Source organism: Panthera pardus, unplaced genomic scaffold (genome assembly GCF_024362965.1).
Source record: "Panthera pardus isolate Hobbes unplaced genomic scaffold, ASM2436296v1 HiC_scaffold_15, whole genome shotgun sequence".
Lineage (NCBI taxonomy): Eukaryota > Metazoa > Chordata > Mammalia > Carnivora > Felidae > Panthera > Panthera pardus.
The window spans coordinates 17,495,787-17,523,671 of NW_026526710.1; the positions used below are offsets into that span (position 1 = coordinate 17,495,787).

At 47.5% G+C, this 27,885-nt stretch overlaps 1 protein-coding gene across 8 annotated transcripts in view; it reads left to right on the forward strand.

Moving 5' to 3' along the window:
- Window positions 1-27,885, forward strand: part of AP1B1 (adaptor related protein complex 1 subunit beta 1) — an 85,215-nt gene that overhangs the window by 30,202 nt on the left and 27,128 nt on the right. For 2 of the 8 annotated variants that reach the window (XM_019426598.2, XM_019426600.2), the window contains exons 1-5: window positions 355-488; window positions 19,262-19,324; window positions 22,250-22,355; window positions 25,181-25,316; window positions 26,096-26,341. In XM_019426598.2, coding sequence (XP_019282143.1) covers window positions 19,288-19,324; window positions 22,250-22,355; window positions 25,181-25,316; window positions 26,096-26,341 — 525 coding nt within the window. In that variant the 5' untranslated portion in view covers window positions 355-488; window positions 19,262-19,287. Of the gene's footprint in view, window position 1; window positions 26-343; window positions 489-8,037; window positions 8,129-19,261; window positions 19,325-22,249; window positions 22,356-25,180; window positions 25,317-26,095; window positions 26,342-27,885 lie in introns of those variants that run through there. The other 6 variants (XM_053902184.1, XM_053902185.1, XM_053902186.1 and 3 more) reach the window with 5 other exon arrangements.

Genomic DNA, 27,885 nt, shown 5'->3' on the forward strand with positions numbered 1-27,885 from the left:
TGGTTTTGACTCTTCCATTCATAAGGTAAGTGATCTTGAGCAAAACTTTGCCTTTCTGAGAGCCTCAGTTTTCCCGTCTGTAACACAAAAGAAAGATGGCCCTTAAAGTCTGTCTGTACGACCTTCTCCATTTCCATCACCTTAAGCTACTTAGCGATTAGCTGGCTCCTTTTCAGCGCGCCACCAGAGGCAGCAGCGAAGCAGCGCCGCTGCTGGGGAGGGGTTAATTCCGTTTGCCCCCGCCCCTCCTTGCCCCGCCCCTCGGGCACCACCCCCGCCGGGGTTGCACCCTTGACCCCGCCCCGAAGCCGTGCGTCCACCGGAAGTGCCCGCGCGCGGGCAGCTCACTTCCGCCCGGCAGGTGACAGCCGTGGGGCTCCGAGCGGCCGGCGGCACGGACGCACCGGGGGAGAGGGAGGACGAGGCCGCGGACATTTTGCTGGCGATCCGAGCCGCGCCGTGGCGCCGGGAGCCGTTCGGACCTTCGGGTGAGGAAGAAGGGAGTCCGGCGGGGCACGGGTGGGGAGGCGGTGGTCTGAGATGAGGGGGCTTGTGGGGTCAGAGGTCACGGAGAAGACGGGGCGCTAGATGGGCGAGAGTGGCTTCCCAACCCCCGACGAGGCAGAAGGACTGCGGGTTCATTCATTCGCGCCCACTTGGCCGCCGGCCTGAATCCCCACCGCCCCAGCCCGCAGCCCCTCCTGGGGCGTCCTCCGGAGAGACTCCTAGACTTAGGCCCCTGGGAGCCCGCCTCTGGCCAGACGGGAAACTCCTCTTTGGGTCCTGGTTTCCCCCTTCACATTCTGAGGCCTCCCTGTCGTTCAGGGCCTTATCTCTTTGCCAAGGTTCAAAAAAAAAAAAAAAAAAAAAAAAAAAAATCAAGAACCGGCCCTGCGCCGCCTGCCCCGCGGTAGGCTTGGGCTTGATCTGTCCCTTGGCGCTTCGTGGACAGGTTATCTGGGGACACCTGTAATCATGTTAAAAATACTGACGAAATGCCAGCTACTGGTTATTGAGCTCCTACTGCGGACCAGACACTGTGCTAAGCACTTTGCATACAATACGTGTAAACTTCACAACAACCCGCGTGAGGTGGCTGTTGTTGATATCCCCATTTTCTCCACACGGAAACTGAGGCACAGTGAGGTTGAATCACATATGGTAAGGTCAATCCTGTAGTGTAGGCAGAGCCAGGGTTCTTACCCAGGGCTTTCAGGGACCTGCAAAGTGCAGAGACCAAAGAGGCTGGAGCAAGGTTGGGGTGTAGGGGCTATTTAGTATCGTTAGCTGTCATTCTGTTTATTCACAGCCAGGTAAAGTGTAGTCTTATTACTTTGCATCTAATCTTCATAAGGGGCATTTGCTTCACATATTTAGGATGAAACAATCCTGCAGGCTGTTGCTGTAAGTGATTACCACTCGGGACAGAAATGGAAGTTTTTCCTGACTATTGAGAACTGTGAGACACAAAACAGGCCATCCATGAAGCTAATTTGGGAATATTCAGACCCACTGTTAAGAGTGGTTGAGCCGCATTCCTTTTGGAATAAAGAAAGAAAGCATGAGACACCTAGGGGGATCTTTTGGCCCTGGGTTCTTGAAGAACATTCTCAAGGGAAGGGTCTCTGTCTCTCTGAGAAAAGTGCAGGCCCCTTGGCTTCTTGGCTGGGGAGAGCACATTTGCCTGGAAGATGGTGAGGTCATTTAATGGCCGGAGGACTAGACTCTGTGAGTCCGAGCCTTGTTCCTTTGCAGGCATTCACTTCATTTCTGCCTCAGTTTCCCTGACAGCAGCACGAGAAGGACCTGCTGCCTTCCTATCCACTGCTGGGTGTTACAAGCCTTAGTGAACCCGTGAAGGTTTCCACATGCTTCTGGAGAAAGCTGTGATATAATTACTGTAGTACCTTTTTTTTTTTCTTTTTTTAACTCTATGATCTGTTCTCCCAGTTCCATTGAATTCACAGAAACTTAATATTGTCACCTTATCCCCATCCTTCCAAGGGAGGATTCGAGATGAAGCTGCTTGTCCCAGATGGTGGGAACATGAGCAGAGCGCAGAGCATCTGGCTCCCTGTCCTGAGTTGAGCCCACCAGCCTCCTCCAACCTCTTAAAAATTGTCATGGAGAAAAGCTTCAATAGTTCTCAAAGAATCAGATCCCTCAGAGGTTGTTGAGTATGGGTTGAGCAGAGGCTTCACCCTGGGCAACTGGAAGGGCTCAGAGGTGTAATGGAAAAAGCACTGCCTGACCCCCATCAGTCAACTCTGAGTTCCGACCCCAGTTCGGCAGCTTCCTGGTAATATGACTGGGACAACTTACTTGGGCTGAGCCTCCTTTACTTCAGCTCTAAAATGATAGTGACCATCACCTTCTCCCCATCTCCTCTCCCCCAACCCCCGGTAGTCTCCTGCGTGTGTGTGTGTGTGTGTGTGTGTGTGTGTGTGTGTGTGTATTAGATAAGGAAATTTGTGCAGAGACTGTTATTGTGGTTGGATGCTTTGACTCTAGGCAGTTGGTGCCTACTGGGGGCCTGTGTCTGAGGAAGGCTGTCAACCCTGCTTTGTGGGGTGTTACTTCCTCTTGCAGAGACCTTTGTATACACAGGACTACTACTACCCTTCTTGTTTCACTTCCTAAAAGTTTCAGGACAAGTTTAGTCTATTGGCCCTACTGGCTCTGGCCTTTCATCTTTTTCTGGTCATCGTCTGAAACTGTTGCTGTCTTGACTGCTCACTTCCCAGAAAACCCTCACGGCTGGCACCAGAGTCTCATGTGCTGACAGTGAGCAAGCATGGCTTGGGTGTGGGTTTTGCACGTTTGTGTAATTATGAAAGCTGAGAGGACATCAACGTCATGTAGATATTTCTTTTTCTGAACAGGGTTTTGTTTTTTTCCTGCTTAAGAGTGATCACAGCCCAGAAATGGTTTTTGTGTTGTTTTTTTTCTCTTCACACAGAGAGAAGCAAATAACACCGGAGAGAAAATATCACTTGAGCAGTTGGGAAATCCTTAAAAAAATAATCCTGCTTGATTATCCATCAGTGGCTCCTCATTGCCCTCAGGCTAAAACTCACATTCCTTATCGTGGCCTTCAAGGCCTTTTGGGCTGACTTCAGCCTAGCTCTCCTGCCTTATCTGTCCTACTCCTCACTTCATCTCTTCCCAAGCTCCAGTCAAATTCAGCTGCTTGCCACTTCTGCAGCCTCCAACTCTTTTTACCTCTGTCTCTGTTTTGTGCTGTCCTCACTGCCTGAACACCATTCCCTGTCACACACATGGCTCTTTCTTTGCTGGACCACTACTTGGAGCTTCCTATCTAATCATCTCCCCCACCTCGCAGGCCTGAACTTCCACCGTGTCCTGTGTCACTGATCACGATGGGTTGTCATAGTCTGTTCACTTGGCTGTCTTCTAAGTAAACAGCTCTTAATCCTTGGGGAGAACTTGTCTTAACTGTGTGTGTGTGTCTAGCACTTAGTGAAATGTCTGGCATATAGTAGGTGCTCAGTAAGTGTTCAGTAAATGAATGAATGTCGCCTTGAATTGTTAGGATTCCTTGATTCCTAAAGAATTCAAAGCACTTTCCAGATGATCTCCTGTCCATCCTCATATCACTCCAGGGGAATAGGGAGAAATCTGATGAGTGATAGGATTACTCCTCTTGGGCTGCTGTTGCTACCACCCAGCCAACCACCAGAGTGCTTCAGGGCCTCCAGAGACCTGGGGTTGGGGAGCGGCAAGGAGGTGCTGGTGGTAACCACTCTCTCTAGGTAGTAGGAAGAGTGGCTACATTCATCAAGCGCTTGGTGAGCTGGGCACTGCTGGAGGCTTTGTATGTATTGACCTGTTTTAGCCTCACAAATCCCTCAGGTATGTGACATTGCAATTATCGTTTTACAGCGGTGGTATGCTTGTGCTTCTTAAGTTGTGTAGACGCCCTGGAGGGCCCCTGTCACACCTGCTGTAGCCACCTTTCCTGTCCCAACCCCTTGTTCTTGGATTGTCTCCCCTGTTATTTAGTGGAGCTGAGCTTGGCTGTGGTTTTAGATTCCCAAGTCTCATCCTTTTCGGGTCTTTAGCCTGACTCCATTAAGAGGGTTTCCCCGAAGTTGGGAGACCCCCTTCCAGTGAAGGTAAGAGTATGGCTGGTTGACTCCAGAATGCCCACAGTTCATCAGCAGCCAGGATGCCTGCCTTAGTGACTGCTCTCCCAGATTTACCATCTCCTCTGTGGACTTGAGCTGGACGATGGTAGATTTGGAAATCAGGTCTCCAAGGTTTAACACCAGTCCCGCATTGTTCACTTTCAGTACTGAAAACATTCGTCAAAGCAGAGCTCTGTAGAGAAATAGACTTGGGTGACACATACTCTTTGCCACACCTAATTGCTTTTAGGGCCTTAAGCATGTTGAGAGTGGAATGACAAAATTTCATTAGCTGGCGAGTCTGCTCCTGTGGTCTTCATTCTCTGGTCTCTAAGGGCTGAGAGGCTGGATGTTGAGACACTTAGGACAGAGCCGTCACACATTTGGCGTTTATTCATTCAGTATTTATTGAGCCCTGCGGTGTGCCTGGCACTGGGCTAAGTGTGATTGATGATAGGTAAACAAGTCAATTTCTGTGCTTGGGTTGCTTACTGCATTTGAATGGGGTGGGGTTGGGGGGGAGGCAAAGAGGAAATAGAAAACAAATGTAATAATTAGAAAAACTGATAAGCCATGAGGGAAGCAGGCAGAGCAGCCAGCCCCTGTTGAAATGTAAGTCCGATCTCAGAACTCCTGCTCAAAACCCTCTAGCTGCTCCCACCTCGCTCAGTGAAAGCCAGAGTTCTTACCCTGACCTGGAAGGCCCCCTCCATTCTCTGACCTCATAACCCACCGCTTACTCAGCCTCCCTGCTGTTCTTCAAACATCCCCACTTCTCACTTCTTAGGCCTGGAAGGCTCTTTCCCCAGTGTCACCTGTCACCTTCTCAAGGCGGCCACCTGGTTAAATTTCAACCTCTTTTCCTCCCCTCCCCCACACTCTGTATCCTCCTTCCCTACTTTCTTTTTCTCCATAGCATTTATCACTCTCAGAGATAGTATATTTTGTACTTATTTGGTACTCGTGGGCCCTGTCTACTATTGGAATGCATGCTCCATGAAGGGAAGGATTTTTATCTGACTTATTCACTGCTGCGTCCCTAGCATGTAGACCTGTTTACAGTACATGGGAGGGAGGTGCTCAGCAAACCTGTGACTAGGAACAGGGGTGAGGGTGAGGACAGGAAAATACCTACTTAGCTCAGGACCGTGTCTTTGAAGTGATGTCATCTAAGCCGATATTTGAAGGATAAGTTGGAGCAGCCACTCTAGAAGCTGGAGAGGATAATCCAGGCAGAAGGCTCAGCAAGGGCAAAGGCAGTGAAGAGCTTGACAAAGGACACAGAAGGCCTGTGGTCCTAAAGGGTTACAGGCAGAGGGAAGGGCCTGCCTGTGCTCACTTCATAGCTGTGTCCAAGCACCCTGCCCCCAGCAGTTCATCCCCACCTCCTGCAGCCCTGTCTCTGAGCCGATGCCCATGGGAGCAGGGCATGGCGATCTGGCCTCACTGAGGGAAATGGCCTGCTTTCTCCTGCTGGAGGTGTTGCCACCTGATCTTCTCCCCCTTTTGCCTTTTCTTCTCTCTTTTCTTTATTTACTTGTCTTCCATTGATTGGCTGTAACATGGGCTACAGGGTCTGGCATTTTCAACTTCAGTTTTGTCAAAATAGCTTGACAGCCAGAGAAGACGCATTTCTGATGCTGGCACACCCTGTAAATGGAACAGGGGAAGCTGGTCTCTAGCTGAGGTTGGTTTACAAAACTTGAAATTTCCTGGAGTGGAGAGTTGAGCACTAATCGTTCAGACATTTATTGAGCATCTACTGTTTGCCAGATAACAGTCTAGGAGCTTCACAGTAGTGAATAAAATGGACAAAATCTTTGTCTTCATGAAGCACGTTATGGAGGGGAAAAAAAATAGACAATATAAATACATTTTATAGGGGCGCCTGGGTGGCTCAGTCAGTTAAGCGACCGACTTCAGCTCGGGTCATGATCTGACGGCTTGTGGGTTCGAGCCCTACATCCGACTCTGTGCTGGTAGCTCAGAGCCTGCAGCCTGCTTTGGATTCTGTGTCTACCTCTCTCTCTGCCCCTCTTCTGCTTGTGCTCTCTCTCTCTCTCTCTCTCAAAAATAAATAAACTTAAAAAAATTTTAATAAATAAATTTTATAGTATGTTGGTGATAAGTACCTTGAAGAAATACAAAAGGAGGAAAGAAAGAGGGAGTTGGGGGATTGGTTGGGGATGTATACAATTTTTTTTGAAGTTTACTTATTTTGAGAGAGAGAGAGAGAGAGAGAGAGAGAGAGTAAGGGACACTATCAGCGCGAGCGCAACACAGGGCTAGATCTCATGAACCGTGAGATCATGACCTGAGCTGAAACCAAGAGTTGGATGCTTAACCGACTGAGCCACCCAGGTGCCCCAGGGATGTGTACAATTTTAAATAAAGTGGTCAGAGAAGGTGACATTTGAGTGAGATTTGACAGAGGTGAGGGACTGAGCCATGACACTATCTGAAGAAAGCCTCTGTGGCAAAGTGACCATCACAGCACGTGCAAAGGCCCTGAGATAGAAACACTCCTATTGTGTTCAAGGATCAGCAAAAAGGCACATGTGGCTGGAATTGAGAGAATGATGGGGAAAACACTGGGAAAAGAGTTGAAAGGAGTAATGGGTGGTATGAGACAGAAGGGATGTATCTCATACTGGCCTTATAGTCCATGAGGCCATGGTAGAGATTTTGGCCTCAAAATCTCTCATGGTAGAGATTTACTCTGAGTGAAGCAGGGAACTGTTGGACAATTTTGAACAGAAGAGTGGCACTTTCTGCCTTAGACGATAATGGGATCATTCTGCCTGTTGCTAAAGTGAGTTGTTGGAAGCAGTGTGGAAACAGCTTTGGTAGCAATCCCAATAAAGAGTGATGGTAGGTTGGGGCCTGGTGGTAGTGATGGTAGTGAATCCGCTTTATGGATTCTGGATTCATTTTGAAGGTAGACCCAGTAGGATTTGCTGATAGATTAGATGTGGGATGTGAGGGAGGGTGTGTGTTGTCAAGGGCAACTGAGGTTTTTATAGCTTGAGGTCAATTGTTAAGTTTGAGCTGCCTGTTAGCTATATGGACATTCAAGTTCAGATGTCGATTAGGCAATTTGGGTATTTGTGCTGGGAGTTCACGGGAGAGGTTGGGTTTAGGGATGTAAACTTGTGGGTGTCAGCATGTAGATGATACTTAAAACCTTGACACTGGGTGAGCTTACCAAAGAGGCCAGATAACATTGGTGGGGAAGGGAAGAGGTACCAGGCCTAGGGCCCTCTAGCATTGAAGAAGAGGGAGACGAGGAAGAACCCACAAAGGAGACTGAGAAGGAGCAGGCAGTGGGATAGAGGGGAAGGCGGAGAGCACAGCATCCTAGAATCCAGGGGAAGAAAGTGTTTCAAGGAAGAGGGAGTGATCAGCAGTGTCAAATGCTTGTCAGCGTGAGACTTGTCCTTTGACAGGATCACTGCATCTTCTGCCTGCAGGATCTAACATGCTCTGGCATCCAAGACCGTCTGTGAATCTCATCCTTCTTTGCCTCGCCTCATCTACTCCTTTCCTTCCCAAGTCCTTGCCTTCAGCCAGGCAGGGCTTCTCACAAACTCCTGAACACGCAGGCTGGTTTTGGCCTTGGATAAGTCACTCCTCTCTCAGCATCTTTAATTCCTCACTTATAAATGGGTTGGTTACCTTGAGAATTAAATGAGAGAGGGGCTATAAACCACTTAGCACAGAGCCTACACCCTAGTCAGTGTTGCTGGCGGTTTAGCCTCAGCGGTTTAGCATCTTGTGGGTCTTTTCCAGGTCACCCTCAGCCCTCCTTTTACAAATGTGATCATCTTTTCCTATCCAGGCAAGCCTTGTTCCTCTAAGAGGGCGTCCCTGGATGTTCTCTCATTCACAGAACCCTCCTCATCTGAGCAATGGTGGCACTCATCTGGAAGGCATGATTGCTCTGCCGTTCACCCGCAGTCCTTTACCTGACCTCTGCATCTGTAAGATCCCAGAGGGAAAACTGTCCTTTGTCTGCTGTGTGCATGCTCCTGTGTGGGGCACAATCCCATCTCAGAGCTGACAGTGCCCCACACTGTTACACATGCTGAATGGATGACTCCAACACTTGACAGATCTTCAGAAAGTATTCCCATTGTATAGATGGGAAAACTGAGATCTCGAGGCACCTTGTTTTATAGTCTTTGGCCTCTTTTTCTTGATAGCAGATCTTTCCAAACATTACTGTCTATAGATAGTTGAAAACTGGCATGCAATTCTAGAAATAGGTTCTAGAGACCCAGTGCTAACATAAGAACATGGCATGTGCCTGCCTTTACTTCCTTTTCATTTTGAGGTTTTAATTGCTAGTGGGTCTCAGGAGATTGATTTTGGCTAGTCACTTTTCATTCAAATCCCAGGAGGCCCATAACTCAGCACGCTCATCCAGACAGGCTCTCACTAGGCACGTTACCAAACTTGACATTCATGTTGTCCAAGCTGGATGGGCTGGCCCTGAAATAACCTGTAATTCAACATTCGAGGGACTCTGCAGGGATGTGTGGCAACATATTTCACGTATCCTTTAGCTTGGAGTGTGTGTGTTTCTACCAGGGCTTCATTCAGACAGGAGAAGTTGCCTTGCTGGACAGAATGGGACCTGTGGGACCTATTATAAGGCAGGGATAGAGAGGGTCAGTGCTACCGTTTTCTAGCTGTGTGACTCCAGACAAATGCCTTGATCTCTGGGCTTCAGTTTCCTCATCTGTAAACTTGTGATATTATCAGTACCTTCTCCACAGATTATTGTGAGGATTAAATGCGAAGCTCTTTACACAGTGTCTGGCCCATGGTGCTCATCTGTTTGCCATTACGACTAGCACTGCCACCTTTGTTCTGAATTTCATGCCAAGCCTAAAGATGAACACAGCTTATTTTCTCACAATTCTTGAACCGACTTGAAAGAGCCTGTCTGTCTGAGTTTGGCGACCACATTGTCTCAGAGAGAAAGTCTGAAATCTGGTTTCTCTACTGCTGATTCACCTTTTAATCTTCAAGTTGGCCTTACCTATTTCCCTGTATATAAAGTGAACTTTAGGACTTACCTGTGAGGACCTTTTCCTTTTTTTTTTTTTTTTTTACTTTGTTTATTTTTGAGAGGGAGAGAGAGAGAAAGTGCACACAGGGAAGGGGCAGAGAAAGAGGGAAAGAGAGAGAATCCCAAGCGGGCTCCACACCACCAGCATGGAGCCCCATGTGGGGCTCCAACTCATGAACCATGAGATCATGACCTGAGGCAAAGTTGGACACTCAACCGACTGAGCCACGCAGGTGCCCCAGGACCTTTTTCCTTTTACGAGGGCCAGTCAGATAAGTGAACAGTGATGAGTGATTGCTGGGTGGTGAGTAGAATCATTATCTCTTATTATAAACTCTCGGCTTCATGGGGCAGGCACATAATCCAGAGCGTGGCACAGAGTAGGGGAATATTTGTGAATGAATCAACCTGTGGCTTTGAGACAGAACTGAAACAGCCAAACGTGTGGGATGATTAAGTTTGGCTTTTCTGTTCTAAACGAAGAAGAAACAGCACCACCCTAACCCCTCTTATTCATTCTTCCTAGCTTAGTCTTGACAGTCCCTGAGCTAACATGTGCCTAGAACAGGCTTCTGAACAGCTGTTCATCAGGCAAGGGTTTAACAGTGACCTGTTTATTTATTTTTGAGAGAGAGAGACAGACTGTGAGTTGGGGAGGGGCAGAGAGAGAGGGAGACCCAGAATCCCGAGCAGGCTGCAGGCTCTGAGCCGTCAGCACAGAGCCTGACCCAGGGCTCAAACTCACAAAGTGTGAGATCATGACCTGAGCCAAAGCCGGACGCTCAATCAAGCCACCCAGGCACCCCAATGGTGACAATTTTAAACAGCACTAAAGTTGGAAGCCACCAACACAGACTTTCAGGGATCATTTTTCCCCTGCTCAAATATCCTTGAATTCAGAGATGAGTCTTGGCGGCTGGATCAGACCTTGCCAAATATCTCCTTCCCCTTTCCCTTTCCTAAAGCTGCTTCTCTGGCTCATCTCACGGTACTGATGATCTCCCTTGTTAATTCACTGAGTGCCCACCATGCGTAGCGGACTGTGCTACTGCCGCCAACTTCATGCCTCTCGATTGCAGAGCATAGGTTGTTCTGGAACGAATCACTGCTCTGAGACTAGAAAAGTCCTTTCCCTGGCCATTGGCGGGCCGTTTGGGGAATTGCTTGGCTTGTTACTGTTTTCCTTCTTACTGAAGACCTAATAAGGTTTGCTGGCCATGCTGCATTCTGCATTTGTTTTCTCTTGTCCCTTGGAAACGTCTTCTGTCATGCTCTGAGAATGATCATGCTTCATTTCCTCTAGTTTGATAGCCTGGAAGAACACTCATTGGTGAGAAAATGGATTTCTCATCTAGCAGAGAATCAGAAAACGTGAGATGTGGGAGGGAGTTTATCTGTAATTTAATAGGCCGAAACTCTTGTCCCTGGAACTGTGGGTTGCCTGAAGGGCCCCTGGTGAAGGAGGGGAGTTGAGCATTCTGGAATGAGCTAGGCTGTAGGTCCCCCAGTCTTATGTCAACCAGGGCAGTCATGTTTTTGTTTTAAACAGTTTGAAAAGAAGAAGGGGCTTGAAAAGCCATTGATCTGGTTGACAATTGGAAACAATTTCTTATTTGACAATTGGAAAAAGTAAGTCCCAGAGATGAGGGGATTTGCCCAGGGTCATACAGCTGTTGGTAGCAAAGCTAGATTTCCTGGCAGCTATCTTGGCATTGGGTCAGCCTTGCCATGTTTGTTAAAAGTTATCCACAAAGGCTTATGGCCCTGGTCTGCCCCATCGTCACTCTCTGGTCTCATCAGGGAGCCCTCTTATCTTGATTTGTTATAGGCCCCTGGTTTTGTGACTTCTCTGGGAGCGTTTTCATTCATTTTGTCAGCAAACATTTGGTGAGCTCCTGGAATGTGCCAGGCATAGTGCCAGTCACTGGGTTGACAGCATTAAACAGGACAGACCCCAAATTAGAGTCATGAGGAGGGCTGTGGAGAAGTCCATGATATGATTGAGTCAAATGTCGGGGAGACCTCTACCCCTCTGGGTCTGGAGTGTTTGAGCTGAGACTGAGGATAAGCATGGGGCTGGGAACAGTGCTTTCAACAGATGCTCCCCTGTTTTGTAAACCGCATTATATTTGGGGTGCCTGGGTGGCTCAGTCAGTTAAGTGTCTGACTTCGGCTCAGGTCAAGATCTCACAGTTTGTGAGTTTGAGCCCTGCAGCAGACTCTCCACTGACAGCTCGGAGCCTGGAGCCTGCTTCAGGAGCCTGCTGTCTGTCTCTCTCTCTCTCTGCCCCTCCCCTGCTTGTGCGTATGCACATGCGTGCTCTCTCTCTCTCTCTCTCTCAAATAAACTTTAAAAAACCCTGCATTATATTTGAAAGAGGTGATACATACTTGTGATGAGCACTGGGTGTTATATGTAAGTGATGAATCCCTAAATTCTCTTGAAACCAATACTACACTATATGTTAACTAACTTGAATTTAAATAAAATCTTGGAAGAAAAAAAAAAGAGGTGATATATGCACAGGGTAGAAAATTCCCAAGATAGAAGCTGGTGAGTGATGAAAGGTCAGTCTCTCACACTATCCCTTGGCAATCCAGCTTCTTTTCTGGAGGAAACTACTGTTAACTTTTCTTGCTTACCCTTTCTTTCTTTCTTTTTTTTTTTTTTTATTTTTAATTAAAAAAATTTTTTTTAATGCTTTTATTTATTTTTGAGACAGAGAGAGACAGAGCATGAGCAGGGGAGGGGCAGAGAGAGGGGGAGACACAGAATCTGAAGCAGGCTCCAGGCTCTGAGCTGTCAGCACAGAGCCTGACATGGGGCTTGAACTCACAGACCGTGAGATTATGGCCTGAGCTGAAGTTGGACGCTTAACCAACTGAGCCACCCAGGCACCCCTATTTTTAATTTCTTTAACGTTTATTAATTTTTGAGAGATAGAGCATGAGCGGGGGAAGGCAGAGAGAGGGAGACACAGAATCTGAAGCAGGCTCCAGGCTCTGAGCTGTCAGCACAGAACCCGATGCAGGGCTTGAACTCACAAACTGTAAGATCATGACCTGAACCGAAGTTGGATACTTAAACCGACTGAGCCACCCAGGTGTCCGCTTGTTGCTTGATTGCTTGCTTGCTTGCTTCTTTTTTTTAAGTATTCTCTGCCCTCAAAGTAGGGCTCGAGCTCACAACCCCGAGATCAAGAGTCACACCCTCCACTGACTGAGCCAGCCAAGTGCCCTGTTGTGCCATATTTTTTTTTAATGTTTATTTATTTTTGAGAGAGACAGAGAGAGACAGAGCGCGAGTGGGGAAGGGGCAGAGAGAGAGAGAGAGAGAAGGAGAAACAGAATCTGAAACAGGCTCCAGTCTCTGAACTGTTAGCACAGAGCCTGATGCGGGGCTTGAACTCGGGAACGGCAAGACCATGACCTAGGCTGAAGTCGGACAGTTAACCAACTGAGCCACCCAGGCACCCAATGTTGTGCCATAATTTTTAAACAAGCACTCTGTGGAAGGACGTTTAAGGTGTTTACAATAGTTTGTTGTTACAAAGGATGCTACACAAATAACCACATGATCTATGCAGTGTGTGTGTGTGTGTGTGTGTGTGTGAATATAAATAAAACAAATTCCTAGAAGCAGACTTGCTGGGTCAAAGGGTCAGCACCTTGCAATTTTCAGAGCTGTTGCCAAATTGATGTAGAGACTGTAGCAATATAGACCCTCCTTAGCATCATATGAGGGTGTCTTTTTTCCCACATCAGCATGAGCATGGCATATTATCAGATTTTTGGGTCTTTGCCAGTCCAGTGGCTGATGGATGGTATTTCATCAATTTCTCTTATAAGTAAGCTTAAACCATTGTTCTTCATTTTCTCCAAACACACCACATCCTTTGCCATTCTGTTTTTAGACACTTTTTATGTATTAAGGCAAATAGGCTTTTGTCTGCAATATGATTAAAATTTGTGTGTGTTTATCATATTTTTGGGTTTTTTTATTATGTTTTTGGCCATGCAGGAAAACTTAATTTTTATATAATTGAACTCCTAGATTTCTTGATTTAATGTCATACTCAGAAAGGCTTTATTTCCTCTAGAGTATACAATTTTCTATTTTTCTTCTTCAGCATTGAGTTTTATTTTGTTATTTAAAAAAATACAATATTTGTATGATTTATACCAAGTGAAATGCTCAGCTCTTGAGCGTATAGTCTGGCCAGTAGTGCGTCAATAGAGAGATCATAGGGGGCCTGGTAGACTCGGTTGGCTGGAGCGTCCGACTTCAGCTCAAGTCATGATCTCACGGTTCGTGAGTTCGAGCCCCACGTTGGGCTCTGCTGACAGCTCAGAGCCTGGAGCCTGCTTCAAAGTCTGTGTCTCCCTCTCTCTCTCTGTCCCTGCCTTGCTCGCGCGCTCTCGCTCTCTCTCTCTCTCTCTCTCTCTCTCTGAAAAGTAAAATAAACGTTAAAAAAAAAAACCTAAAAAAATAAAAATAGATCATTTCCATCACCCTTAGAGTTCTTTTTTTTTTTTAATGTTTTATTTATTTTTGAGAGAGAGTGCATGAGTGGGAGAGAAGCAGAGAGAGAGGGGGACAGAGGATCCAAAGCAGGCTGTGTGCTGACAGCAACGAGCCCCATGTGGGGCTTGAACTCACGAACCCACGAACCATGAGATCATGACCTGAGCCGAAGTCGACCCTCAACCAACTGATCCACCCAGGCGCCCCACCCCTAGAGTTCTTTTGTGCCCGGTTCAAGACAGTCCTTCTCAGCTAGAAGCATCCACTGGTCTGACTTTTACCACCATAAGTTAGTTTTGCTCTTCTACTTATTCTATAATTTCATGTAAATGGCATCCCACAACATTTACAATGTTTATACTTGTCAGTGTGCTTTCATTCCCACACTGTCCCCGGTCGGAAGACATGAGTGAACTAAGAGCAACAAGTGCTGACGTCCCCATTTTTCAAGAGAGGAATTAGATCATAGAGATGAAGTAAACTAATATCAATTCAGTGTTCTTTCCTTTAAAATTGTTACTGTTGGGGCACCTGGCTGGCTCGGTCTCTTCATCTCAGGGCCATGAGTTCAAGCCCCACACTGGGCATGAAGCCTACTAAAAAAATACCAATGATTAAAAGAAAAGAAAATTATTACCGTTATTAGCAATTTTGAGACCTTGGAGAAAATTTAAAATATGTTCAATGTTCTTCATGTATTTTTTGTACATTTAAATACATTTTATTAGCTTAAAACACAAAAAGAGATTCTTTATCTCTTGCTCATAAAACTACAATGGGATATGTGAAGACTCACAAATTTAGAAAGTGTTGAGGACTTTTTTCCTTAAATCTAACTCTAACTCCAGTGGCTAAACTTCAAAGTCTTTAGCTGGGAATGTTTTTATGAGTTTTTCTTCCATCTTCTTCCTAGGACCTCATTTTCCCACTCTTAGATTGCATTACATCTTTGTCCTAGCCAATGTGTCAGTGTTTCTTACTGAGGACTTTTTTTTTTTTTTTTAATATTTACTTACTTTTTGGGAGAGTGCAGTGGGGGAGGGGCAGAGAGAGGGGGACAGAGGATCTGAAGCTGGCTCTGCTCTGACAGGCTGACAGCAGTAAGCCAGATGTGGAGCTCAAACTCAACGAACTGCGTGCTTGGGACCTGAGCAAAAGTCAACCAACAGAGCCACCCAGGTGCCCCCTTACCAAGGACTTCTTTATAATTCTTTTAGAAAACATAAAACTACTCCATTTCAGGCTTTGTTACTCTGTTACTCAGTTTCTTTGCTTTAAGCCTGGTGGCAGGGGAAAGCAGGAGTGTGGGTAGGATTTTTTTTTTTTTTTTTTTTAAGTAAAATTGCTAGGGACTCGTCCTGGAATTATGGGATCAAAGTCATAACTTCGCAAGTGTGGGAAGGTAGATTTAAGGTGAGCACAGCATCTGTGGCTCCTCAGAGACAGAACCAGTCTTTCCAAGTGTACCCCTCTTTAATTTTGACTTTCCCTCCCCTTGAGGCATTCCTTAGCCTGTAAATGCTGAAAATGAGGGGTATCCCAGCCCAGAATGCTGTCTCCTTAGCAAAAGTGACTCATCACACTGGCCAGAGCAGTTTCCAAACCAAAAATTCCCTCCAATTAATTGTTTTTTAAAGTGCGTCCTGCCACTTCCAAAGATGGAATCCAAACCCTACGCTTTTTCTTGCCTGAATTGGCTGCCTGTTTTCAGTTGTGGCTCATGTGTGCAATCAGATCCATCACACAAGGTCTTTAACCCCTTTGGCCTCCATTAATAGGGACACAGCATATGGTGATAGCTGAGCGGTGCCAGGGAAAGCACCAGCCTTTCCTGGGGCATCTGCAAGTCTGGTCCTTTAGACCAAACTGTAGGGTTTTCTCCATTGCTTCAGAAAGAATGAAAAATCTCTTGCACTGACATCTAAGAGGCAACTGCAGAGAAAGGACACAGGAGAACCCTTAGCAGATCAACCAGGCGCAATTGATCTTCCACAGTGAAAGGAGGTTTCTAAGATCTGTGCTCTGGGTGGCTTTGCAAAAGCGTTTTCACTTCTCCCTACCACCCCTTCCTCCTTCACTTTATTTTCCTATATGTGAAACAACTTCAGAGGGATACAGTTTCTGCATCATCAGTCCCCTTGGGCCCTCTGCAGAGGGATATGCGAAATAGACACTGCAGAGAAAAGAAGCAGCCAGCACCCGGGCTGGGTAGCAGTTTAAGTTGTGAGTAGTTGCTTAGCACCTATAAAAGGAAGGTGTCATCAAAGCTCAGCATTATAGGGGTGACAGCAGCTGTAGGGGTCTAATTAGCTGACCCTGTGCCTCTGTTGCTTTTTTTAATCCCCCAAAAGAGAAGCTTCTTACCCTTTCTTCCACCTGAGTGGTTGCATACAACACAGATCTGTCCCCAGGAGGTTGTGTTCTGGGAATTGAGGGGGCCCCCAGATGTTTTGTGCCTGTAGATAAAGGGAAAGCCCCCGACAGCCTCCTCTGTTGGAGAAGGAAGAATTTCTGGGCGGCGCAGACATTAGACATCTAAGGTAGTTTTTGCTTTTTGTTCACTTTGATTTCCTTCTGGATTTAGCAATGGAGGGGTTTATATGTTACTGTGATTCTTTCGGTCTATAATTTTTAGCCCCTTTTGCTTTCATTGATCCCTCTTCTTAGACTAAACTTGGAGAAATGGGGTACTTCTGTTTTGGATACCACTGCTAGTTGTGTTCATGCCTGTGACTCCTGAAGCCATACAGCCCTTTGTTGTGTGGCAGACATCCCATGATCTTGTTTACCTGCTCATTCTCAACACTCCAAAAGAAACCCCTGTAGGTTGGTGGGATTTCTCTGAGAAAATGGCTTCATGTGTGCTCAAAAGAAAATTATTTTCAGTGTAAGTAAAGCTCCTGTAGGAAACAAATGCTAAATAGTTACATAACCGAGCTGTCAGAGAGCAAGCTGAGGCTCCTGGGGATGTTCCTTGGCCCCTTTTTGTTTCTTTTAACAACTATCAACTCAGACTCAACACTGGCCATGTGCAGAACCCTGGGCCGGGTGTGAGGAAGGAGGATGGATGGACCCATGGACCGGGCTGACCTGGTGGATCCGTCCACAGCCCTGACTGCTGCTGCCACAGCCTGCAAGCTAGAGTCCCCCCTGTGGGTCTGCCGTCATCAGACGCCACGGTCTCTTCTGCTTTTTCCTGCACCTCCTACAGGAAAGTGCCACCATCCCTTTTTATCCCCAAAGGAAAGTAGAATTGTCGTTTTCCTCTTTGTACTGTTTTGTCAGCGAAGCCTTTATTCCTTTATTCTGACGGGATCCACAAAGGATTTAAGGCAGCCCTGAGACAGCACATGCTTGTTTTCCTTTGATTAGTGAGACGAAATCTATGGGTGTCTCAGTTGGGGAACGGTCTCATTGCCGTCCTGCCATGAATACAAGCTTAGTCTGGAGAATTCAGTTGGGCTGAAGAGGAGCTATGTCAGCTTTGTTTCCAGAGACTTTTGAACTGATCCTTGACCTCTCACATCCATCCCACCATTAACCCCCATCTTGCCCCGCATAGTAACGCATTGAAAGAAGATGTTAATGGATTCTGTGTTGTCGTTTAAGTGTATTTATTTTTATTTTTGAGAGAGAAAGAGCATGAGCAGGGGAGGGGCAGAGAGAGAGGGAGAGGGAGAATCCCAAGCAGGCTCCGCACCAGTCAGTGCAGAGGCCCACCACAGGACTCCATCCCACAAACCATGAGATTATGACCTGAGCCGAAGTCAAGAGTCAGATGTTTAACTGAGCCAGCCAGGTGCCCTTATGTTTTTATTTGTAATGAATTTATTAAATGTTTTTTTGATTTCAAGTTTTTATTTAAATTCTAATTAGTTAACATGTAGTGTGATATTGGTTTCAGGAGTAGGATTTAGTGATTCATCACTTACATATAACACCCAGTGTTCATCACAAGCGCCCTCGATGAGTTCTATGTTTAAGTCTCTTCCATGGAGGCAACAAAAGGGACAATGTGAGTGAGTTTTTTCCATTCAAATTCGTATTTTTTTTGGTTGTGTGGTTTTCTGTACCGTGTGAGATTACAGGTAGGACTGAACAGTTGTACTTGAAGGTCTTATGGTGTTTGGACCAAGTCCTTAGCCCCTGTCAGGGCTCCGTCCTCCCTTTCAGGTAGGGGAAACAATTCCTTCATTGATACAATACAGCTGCTGAGCTCAGGCAGACCTGAGATCGTCTCTCAGTTTAGCCATTTACAATCCATGTTTGGGCAAGTTACTTAACCCTGAGCCTCGGTTTCCTCATCTGTAAAATAGGGTTAAAAACCAGTTATCTTATTGGTAGGATTAAATGAGATGATATGTGTAAAACCCTTGTCTGTGATAGGGGCTCTGTAAGTGGATGCTTCTAAATGTTAGAACCACCTCAAGAACCTCTGCCATGTATCCAGGGTGCTTGGCCCCTGTGTAGCATCTTTAATCTTCATCTGTTCATCAAGGTGAACTATTGTAGGTACATAGTAGATACTCAGAAAATGTTGAATGAACAAGGGTGCCTTGGTATTTTGTCCTGTTGCCTTAGAACAGCACTTCACACTGTGACAAAAGTCATTGGGAGATGTCCTGACAGATGCTTTGAGGAAACTGGCCAGTTAGATTTGAGGAATGCTGGAGAGTCTACAGTATATAGATATATTCTAGCCCTCTCTAGAGATGAATAGTGCATACCACTGTTAGAGAAGCTCGGAAAAGTTGGGGAGAGAAGAAATCTTCCCATCTTTTCAGGTTTGGCATCTTCCAAGCTCATTTGACTATATGGGATCACAAGAGTACCTCCATGAGGCTGTGATGAGGCTTTAATGGGTTAATTTGTGTGAAGCACTTAGGACAGTGCTGGGTGGAGTGAGGACCACGAAGGGGTGGCTGTAACTAAGTGCTTTTTAATCTGTGGACTCGAGAGTACTTAGCCATTCCCTTATTGATGGGTATTTGAGTTAATTTCCAACAGTGTGTTGTTACAGACAGTGCTCCAGTAAAACCCCTGTATCTGTGTGCAGGTATTTCTGTGGGAGAGAGTTCTAGAAGCAGAACTGCTGGCGTGCCTAGGTGGCTCACTCTGTTGAGCGTCTGACTTCTCTACTCAGGTCATGATCTCACACTTCGTGAATTTCAACCCCATGTCGGTCTCTGTGCTGACAGCTCAGAGCCTGAAGCCTGCTTTGCATTCTGTGTCTCCCTCTCTCTCTGTCTCTCTCAAAAAATAAAAAAGTTTAAAAAAAAAAAAGTAGAACTGCTGGGTCAAAGGATATGCACATTCAGAAATTTGATAGTTCCCTCAGAATGACCTTCCAAAATCTGATCAGCCATTATCTAACAGCCCCTTTTCCCAGGAGAGAGATAAGAAGCTATCTTCCCACACCACATGTGTGCTGGATCCTTCCCTTCTCCTCCTATGCTCCGTAACTGAAAACAGAATGGACACAATGGAAAGTCACCCCTTTTTTTTGTCTTGCAGAGTCTGGCCACAGATAAGGGACCAAAATGACCGACTCAAAATATTTCACCACCACCAAGAAAGGTACTGTTTATTTCTTTGTGGGGTCTCGTCCTACCCTTTCTGTGCCCCACCCTTCTGCCTTCTCCCTGCTGGGGTGGGGCTTGCGGTAGGGGGTGGAAGCCTAGAAGCAATTGGTGGGGATTACCCAAGCATCTTTAACCTTGTGGATCCAGAAAATTGAAGTATTGATGGTGTAAGAAATTGACCACTTCTTTTAGACCTCAGGAAGGGAAGAGCATTAGCTCCAAGTGTAGGGGGGGAACAAAGCCCTCGTTTGTTCCCCATGGTCTAACGTTCAATACGATGTTTTTTGCTGGAGGAAAGAAAGCACACAATCCTATCAGTAACCCCACAGCGATTGTGTGTGTGTGTGTGTGTGTGTGTGTGTGGTCTTTATCCATGGGCACATGTTTTACGTGAAGTCAGAATTTATATCCTGTTTTTCATTTGACATTATCTTAACCATTTCCCCACAGTTCTAACGACTCAATGTTAAGTCTGCTGAGTTGCTGCACTGAAATTTGCTAAGCTAGTCTTATGTTGTAGGGTATTGTTTCTGCTTTCTGGAAAACAGATGGTTGTAGTGGCTGACGAATGTGCTTTAACCCTGTAAGCTTCTTTCTGACTGGCCCTTCCTTCCTCCCTCCCTCCTTCCTTCCAAGTGAGATTGAACACAGGCCTGCTGACCAGATGAAAAGAGTCTGTTGTCGAGACAGCTGAGCCGGGACCTGCAGCCTGCCCCTTACGAGCACTTCAATTATTGGTCAGCCGGTTTTTACCGAGCCCCTTCCCTGTGCGGTGGAGGAGGCAAACTGGAGTCTCTGACCTGGCTTTGCTTGCAGTTAAGCAGAGAAGACAGTCTATTAAAAATAGTAATCACACTAAAGGGTGGTAGGTGTTATGACAGGGGCAGTACCCGGGGCTGTGGGAGGACCTTGGGTGGAGCTAGCCAGATAAGAGAGTGGAGGGGAGGGTAGCTCTTGCTCTGCCCAAGGAAAGCACATGGGCACAAGTTACCAGAGTGTGATGGAAGGTTGGAGAGGTGTGCAGGGCTGGAGGGGGTGAACCTATTGCTAAGTGTATTGGGGCATCAGTGGTGGGGTTTTGTGGGTTTTCTTTTGAGGAGAATGTCTGTAGAGGGATGCCTGGGTCCCAGTCAGACATCAGTGATGGTTTTAAGCAAGAGGAGGTCCAAGGCAGATTCTAATAAAGTTTTGAAGAGGGTGAAGATTGGGGCGAAGCAGGAAGACCAGTTACTAAAGCTCCCATGAGAGATAATAGTACCTGAGCCAGTGGGGTGGGGGTAGCATTGTGGGTAGAGAGAATTGGGTGCGTGGTATGTGACTGAGGCAGTAGGCTTGGTGACCGATTGGATTTGGGGCCCATTAGAGGAAAGAGAGATTTCAGAAACAGGCAGATCCCAGGTTCATCTCACCAGTCTTCTTAGAACTGGGGTGATGTTCTAGATCCATCAATTGACGGCCAGTTGTATTGAATCTGACCAAACGCTTTAAGCAAAGCAGGGGCAGCCCTGCAGCAGGAGCCAGGGTCAGAGTCCTCGTGGTCTGTTGGATCCGGCAGCAGGGAGACGTGGCCCCCTCAGTCTCTTGAGGAGAAGGGCCCGTGTTCCTTCAGTCCTGTAGAATCAAGAGTCTGAACTGCAAGGTTTGCAGATTCCTCCTGGTTCTGTTGAGCAATATCCTCAGTGTGGCCTTGCCCTGGGCTGTGCTGGGCACTGTTCATTAACTTTGTTTGCTGTCTGTCCTCTTAAGTTCTTTCCTGAACACCACATCATTCAGTCATGATAAAAACCTGCAAGTTTTTTTTTTTTTTCTCACCGTAAATCTATCTAGATCTCTGCTTTTTTCCCACCTGGGACACTCCTACAAAAGAGGGATCTAAGCCAAAGGTCACATGGCAAGTTAATAATAAGAACAGTCTCCTTTCATGCAGGGCATTGAGTGCTGGCACTGAGATGAGCATTTTACTTCTGAGTGTTAAATGAGAGACTTCACTGTTCCAGTCAAAGTAGAGAGAGTACAGACAAGGAAGCCGGTTCAGAGAAGCAAAGGGATGTCCTTGGTTGGCCCAAGCATGTGGGCTTTGGAGCTGGCAGACCCGGTTTTGAATCTTGGCCCTATCTGCTACTAGCTGCATATTCTTGGGCAAGTTTCTGAACCTCTCACAGCCTCTAGATGCTCATCTGCAAAATGGGAAATGCAGAGTTGTCATGAGGATGAAATGAGAAGTGGGGAAAAGTTAGTGTGGCACCTGACTTGAAGAGAGGCTCAGGAAATCCTGGCGGCTGCTGTTGTGAGGGCAGGAGGCCTGTCTCATTCCAAAGTCTGCCCTTGTAACCGTCAGTGGGGTTATCTGGGCCCTGAACAACCCTATTTCCTCATTTGTTTTTTCCAGATCATCAAGTTCTTAAGAACAGTGTATTACGTGCTCGAGCCCTTGTGAGGCAGCTGAATTCCTATTTTCAGAGCTGAGCAACCACATGTGGCTCAGGAAGTGAAACCCTGAGTGCGCTCTTTTAACTGGAGGTTCAGGAAAACAGGAAAAGCCAAGTGTGGGAATCGAGCAAATCCTACGCTCTCCCTTCCAATTTTCAGTCCTCAGATTCCATCACACACTGCCTTGGGGGTTTGGGTGAGGGTGGCTGAGGAGCACTTTCCTCTGAACGTGTTGAACCATCTGACTGAGCAGGACCTGCCCTCACACTTTGTGTCAGAACCTTTGTAGCTTCCACAGCTGCCTCTGTTCAGTCTAGCACGACCTCCAAGCTTCCCTCTTGATGATTCCTCTCCTAAGAGTTGTCCTTCTCTGCTGCCTGTGTCACTGAGACCAAGGACCTAAATAATCTCATTGTTTTGGGATTGGAGGATTGGGAGTGGCCCCCCGGCAGGGTGGGGTTGGATCACTCATGCGTCCCTCCTTTTTTAGGGGAGATCTTCGAGCTGAAGGCAGAGCTCAACAGTGACAAGAAGGAGAAGAAGAAGGAGGCGGTAAAGAAAGTGATTGCGTCCATGACCGTGGGCAAAGATGTCAGGTGTGCAGGCACAGGCCGGGCGGCAGCCGGAGGGGGGCTTCATAGCTTGGGTCTAATTCAGATCTCTCCTTGAGGGGATCTCTAGGGACCCGTGTCTCCCCTTGTTACAGCTCCCTTCCTGAACCTCCTTTCCAAACAGAAGGGCTTTGTTTACAGAGGGGTCCCGTGCTCAGATGCTGCTGGGGTCAGGCGGTAGTGGGGTAAGTGAAGTAGGCAAGGTCAAAAAGGCAACAGGCAATGAAGTGGCTGTGATGTGAACCCTGTCAGAAACTCCAGAGGATTGCTGCCAGCTGGGGAAAATGAAACCCAGTGTGGGCAGGTCTACTGGCTTTCTAAAAGGACAGGAAATCCGGATTTTTTCTTTTAAATCTCGCTGTTTTCGATCGCTAGATGATGTTAAACAAACACATACACACTGCGGATAAGCTCTGTCCCAGTAACATGCACCTGCAAGTGGGAATTGTTGAATTTGTCGCTGGTTTGCAGCCTCTACTTTGCATGTGGTTGCCAGAGCAGATCATATGTAGTATTGCTGCCTCTTCTTTGCTCCTGCGTTGTCCTTGCATGGAATGTCCCTTTCTTCATTTCCGTTTACCCGCTTGTTTTTCTAACTCTTAAAAACCTGTTCAAGGTCTCCCTGTTGCCTTCCCTCGTCACTGCAGCCCACCGCCCTGAATGTGCAGCTCTTGCTCTGTGTTTTGTCACTAATTCTGTCCTTTTCTTACACGTACTTGTGTTTCCCTGCCCACCACGTCATAAAGGCCCCAAGGACAGGGACTGGATTTTGCAGCAACTTAATGCAGAGCACTTGATAGTACGCAGAACACCTTCAGATGCGTTTACCTAGCTGTTCCTTATAATTCCTGTATTGTAGGTAATGATGTATTCATGGCCAGGGAAACCACATAAAGAAGGGAGTGTGGTGACTTCCTGGCAGTCACGTGGTTAATGACAGAACTAGGACTCATGCCCAGCCCTTCTGAAATCCAAATCCAGGGCGATTCCACCCATACCCTCTCCTCTGTGCCCTCATAGTACCCAGCTCCACGCCTCAGAGGCCTGGAGCAGCACATCTGGGTCCCGTGTCAGGATTGCACCGGTCCAGACTTCTCCACGGATTGCCCTGTCCCGTGGCCTCCTCAGCAAGGGACCTCCTGACAGGGCCGCAGAAGAAACAGTTCTGCAGGGAGACTTGCTGTAGAGAGAGTGGCAAAGGGATCAGGCATCTGCTGGAAAACTGGGCCTCCTTCCAAGTCAGATCCTTTCAGGACAAAGCCACTCTCCTTCAACTAGAACACCACTGTCACCTCCTCACAGAGGAAGCATCTTTGTTCTTCCATCTCAAGTAGACTTGTGCTCATGTGACATGCCTGTCAACTGTCCCTCTCCTCCACCCCCCTCTTGCTTCCTGGTTCTTCGCCTTCCGAGGTGATGCCTCAATTTCAGCACCAACTGGGCTATTTCCTATGGAGGCCCAGGAAGCTCACTTTGACCTCTTAAGTCTGTTACCACATTCTCGTGCATTAAGTTAGAAAACTTGAGAGGGGAGGCTATGATTCCAGAGACAGAAAATAGGCTTCTAATTAAGCATATTTCACATCTCTGGGGTGCTGGGTGGCTCAGTCGGTTAAATGTCCAACTCTTGACTTCGGCTCAGGTCATGACCTCACGGTTCTGTTTGTGAGTTGGAGCCCCGCATCTGCTGACAGCACAGAGCCTGGTTGGGATTCTGTCTCCCTCTCTCTCTGCCCCTCCCCTGCTTGCTCTCTCTCTCTCAAAATAAATAAGTTAAAAAAAACCTTTTTTTAGGGATTCCTGGGTGGCTCAGTTGGTTAGCGTCCAACTTCAGGTCATGATCTCATGGTCCATGGGTTCGAGCCCTGCTGACAGCTCAGAGCCTGGAGCCTGCTTCGGATTCTCTCTCTCTCTTTCTCTCTCTCTCTCTCAAAAATAACTAAACATTAAAAAAAATTAAACATTTTTAAAAAGCATATTTTACATCTCAAAAGGCCTGTGGCTCTGGGACTGTGGGGTACCATGTTGGGAGGGGCTCCCCTCAGATTAATGGCAGTCACGAGCATGAGCTTTAGATCCAGACCTGGCTCCTCAGGCCAGCTGACATTTGTGAGCCTCAGTATTGTCTTCTGTAAAATGAGGATAAGAGCCTGGCTTCTCGGGGCTGTTAAATGAGACCATGTATATAAAGCCCATTCATGCTGGCTGATTTTTAGTGGGCACCTGAGCTGGCGCTTGTGGTCAAAGCAGCATGGTCCATCCCTGCTTCTAGAACCAACATTCTAATATAAGGGGCCATGTTAAGTATCAGGGAAGGAAAACAGTTGTTTTCAAGTATTCAGTACTCTTGGATGGCAAGGACCAGACACCTAAAGTATATTGTCTTTCATTATCATAAGGGCCCTGTGTAATGGGGTTTTGTTTCACCTTTCCTGCAGGGCAGGTGAGGAAACTCAGACTTGGTGGGAGGCTGAAGGAATTTTCCCAACTTCATACAACTAGCGTTAGAGCTGGGGTTGAGCCAAGTCTGATGGGCTACAGAGCTTGTATGTGAATGAACCCTGTGAAAAGAACAGAGGACTTTGCTTTTCAAATCAAGTTTTGGGTTCTGTTTCTACCAATACGTGTTCGTGGTAACAGCAGAGCTGATGTCCTCCCTTTTACTAGGAAGTCCTGCTATCTTTTTACTTCCCTCCTATCCACTGTCTCTGTGCCCTGTACCTCCCCTTACACACTCCCCATTAGCTGTTTGAAAAATCTTCTTCCTTTCTCCAGCCTTACCCCACACTCACACCATTTTGACTTTCCAGTGCCCTCTTCCCCGATGTGGTGAACTGCATGCAGACAGACAACCTAGAGCTGAAGAAGCTGGTGTACCTGTATTTGATGAACTATGCCAAGAGTCAGCCCGACATGGCCATCATGGCTGTCAACACCTTTGTGAAGGTGAGTGGGAGCTTGGTGGGAGGAAGAGCAGAGGGCCTGGGTGCTCAGTGGTCCATCTCCCTTTTGTCTCTTGGGTTAGGACACTATGGCCCTGAGCAAAAACACTCAGGCTCTTTTCTAGTCCCTCCAACTCCTAGCCTGAGGGCTGCCTAGTCCTCCAGCAGAGGGCTCCCACTCTCTCAGAAAATCAGTTGCTACAGACCCTGCTAACTCATTCCGTGTGAGGTGACCTAAAGCCTGTTGACTTCCATGTCTCCCTGAGATGCACCGTTGCCCTACATCCTTTGCCAGGGCAGGATTCAGCAAGCATCTGAGAGCTGTGTTCCCCTTCTAGACTTTGCCCTTTTCTGTGTCTTCCATCCTCCAGATTAAGGAGCAAACGAGAACTTGAAGTGTCAGTGCTGTGTACCTTTAGGACCTTCCTAGCTCCCTTCGCCCTGTCAGTGCTCAGATTCAGACACGTGAGGGGTTCTGTAGGGTATGGTGCCAGATGGATGTGGGTTTGAATCACGGCTCGCCCCTGTGACTGGGCGAGCTCCCAGTCTTCCTGGGAGCCTCAGCTGCTCCACCTGTAAAATGGGAACAGTATTGTGTGTCCGCTGTGAGAATCAGAGACAACATTGCACAGAGCCCCAGCACAGTATCTGACAAATGCTGGATGTCCCCACATGGCACTTACTTCTGGTGCTGTTGGCCACAGTTGGTGGGAGATCCCACAGCAGCACCTGATGTTGCTCAGTCTGCCCCTGCTCCCCTGGCCAATGGCTGATTCTCCTCAGGACTGTGAGGATCCCAATCCCTTAATCCGAGCCCTGGCCGTGCGGACCATGGGTTGTATCCGCGTTGACAAGATCACAGAGTACCTGTGTGAGCCACTCCGGAAGTGCCTGAAGGATGAGGACCCATACGTGCGAAAAACGGCGGCTGTGTGTGTAGCCAAGCTCCACGACATCAACGCCCAGCTGGTAGAGGACCAGGGCTTCCTGGACACCCTTAAAGACCTCATCTCTGACTCTAACCCCATGGTAAGCCGTTGCCATCCACCATGCCAGTTCCATTACCTACTGGGTTGCTTGACCCTCTGCCAGGTGCTCCCTCGGTCCTGGAAGTCAGAGCCTTGCTGGGTAGGCTAATTGTTCTCCTCCCTGCAGTGGTTTGGGAACCATCTTTGGAGTGAGCTAGACCTGAGTTGCCTTCTCTGTGGCCTTTCTAACATGAGCTATTGTGACCTTGGGCGGGCCGCCTAACCTTCCAGAGCCCTCTTTTTTTCGCCAGTAAGATGGATCTAATTCTCCGTGGCCGGCAGGAGTGCTGTGAGGCTTAACCTGTGAAGGTAATGTGCCTGGCACGGCCCGACACACAGTGGGCATGCAACCAAGACTAGTGCCCTCCTTCCCCTTCCAGTCACTGTCACTGTCACTGTCTTACCGACACCATCGGTGAGCTCTGAATGTGAAGTACTTTTCCTTTTCCCCACATCTTTGCAGGGTTGCAAAGGGTCACTCTTAAAGTAGCATAGCCTGGAGGACAGGGCACCAGGGTATGGCTGGGAAGGAGCTCCTCCTCACACATAGGATGGCAGCAGTTTGGAAGGCAGTTTGGCAGGCACTGTTTAAAGTGAAATGCACAGAGGTGCCTGGCTGGCTCAGTGGGAGGAGCGTATGACTTTTTTTTTTTTTTTTTTTAATGTTTGTTTATTTTTGAGAGAGAGAGAGAGTGTGAGTGGGTGAGGGGCAGAGAGAGAAGGAGACACAGAACTTGAAGCAGACTCCAGGCTCTGAGCTGTCAGCACAGAGCCTAACACAGGTCTCAAACTCATAGACCACAAGATCATGACCTGAGCTAAAGTTGGATGCTTAACCAACTGAGCCACCCAGGCGCCCCTAATGTTTATTTATTTTTGAAAGAGAGACAGAGACAGAGTGTGAGCAGGGGAGGGGCAGAAAGAGGGAGACACAGAATCTGAAGCAGGCTCCAGGCTCTGAGCTGTCAGCACAGAGCCCAACTCAGGGCTTGATCTCACAGACCACGAGATCATGACCTGAGATGAAGTCAGACGCTTAACCAACTGAGCCACCCAGGTGCCCCAGGGAGCAAGCGACTCTTGATCTCAGGGTTGTGAGTTTGAGCTCCATGTTGGGTGTAGAGATTACTTAAATAAACAAAACTTTAAAAAAAAGTGAAATGCATAAACCCCTCAGCTCAGCCATCCCGCTCTGTCCTACAAAAACACTGATCACACGTGGGTGCTGAGTGGCCAGTACAGGATTGGCCAGTAGAGCACCATTTGTACAGGGAAGAGTTCAAAACCCTGCAGAACACACATAAAAACAGCTACTCTGGTGGAAATGGGTTGAGAGCCCAGTGCTTCACCTGGCAGCCTCCCTGGACTCCAGCCCTCCCATCTGTTACCAGCAGACCTAAGGGGCTCTGTGGAATCTTCTAGCTCCGAGAAGCACCCTCAACAGCCCCTGAATTGATTTGCTATAGGTGGTGGACAGGGGCCGTGTGTTAGGTGACTAGGAATGTTTTCTGTTGCCGGGCATTTGGAGCCGGATCTTTCCTTTGT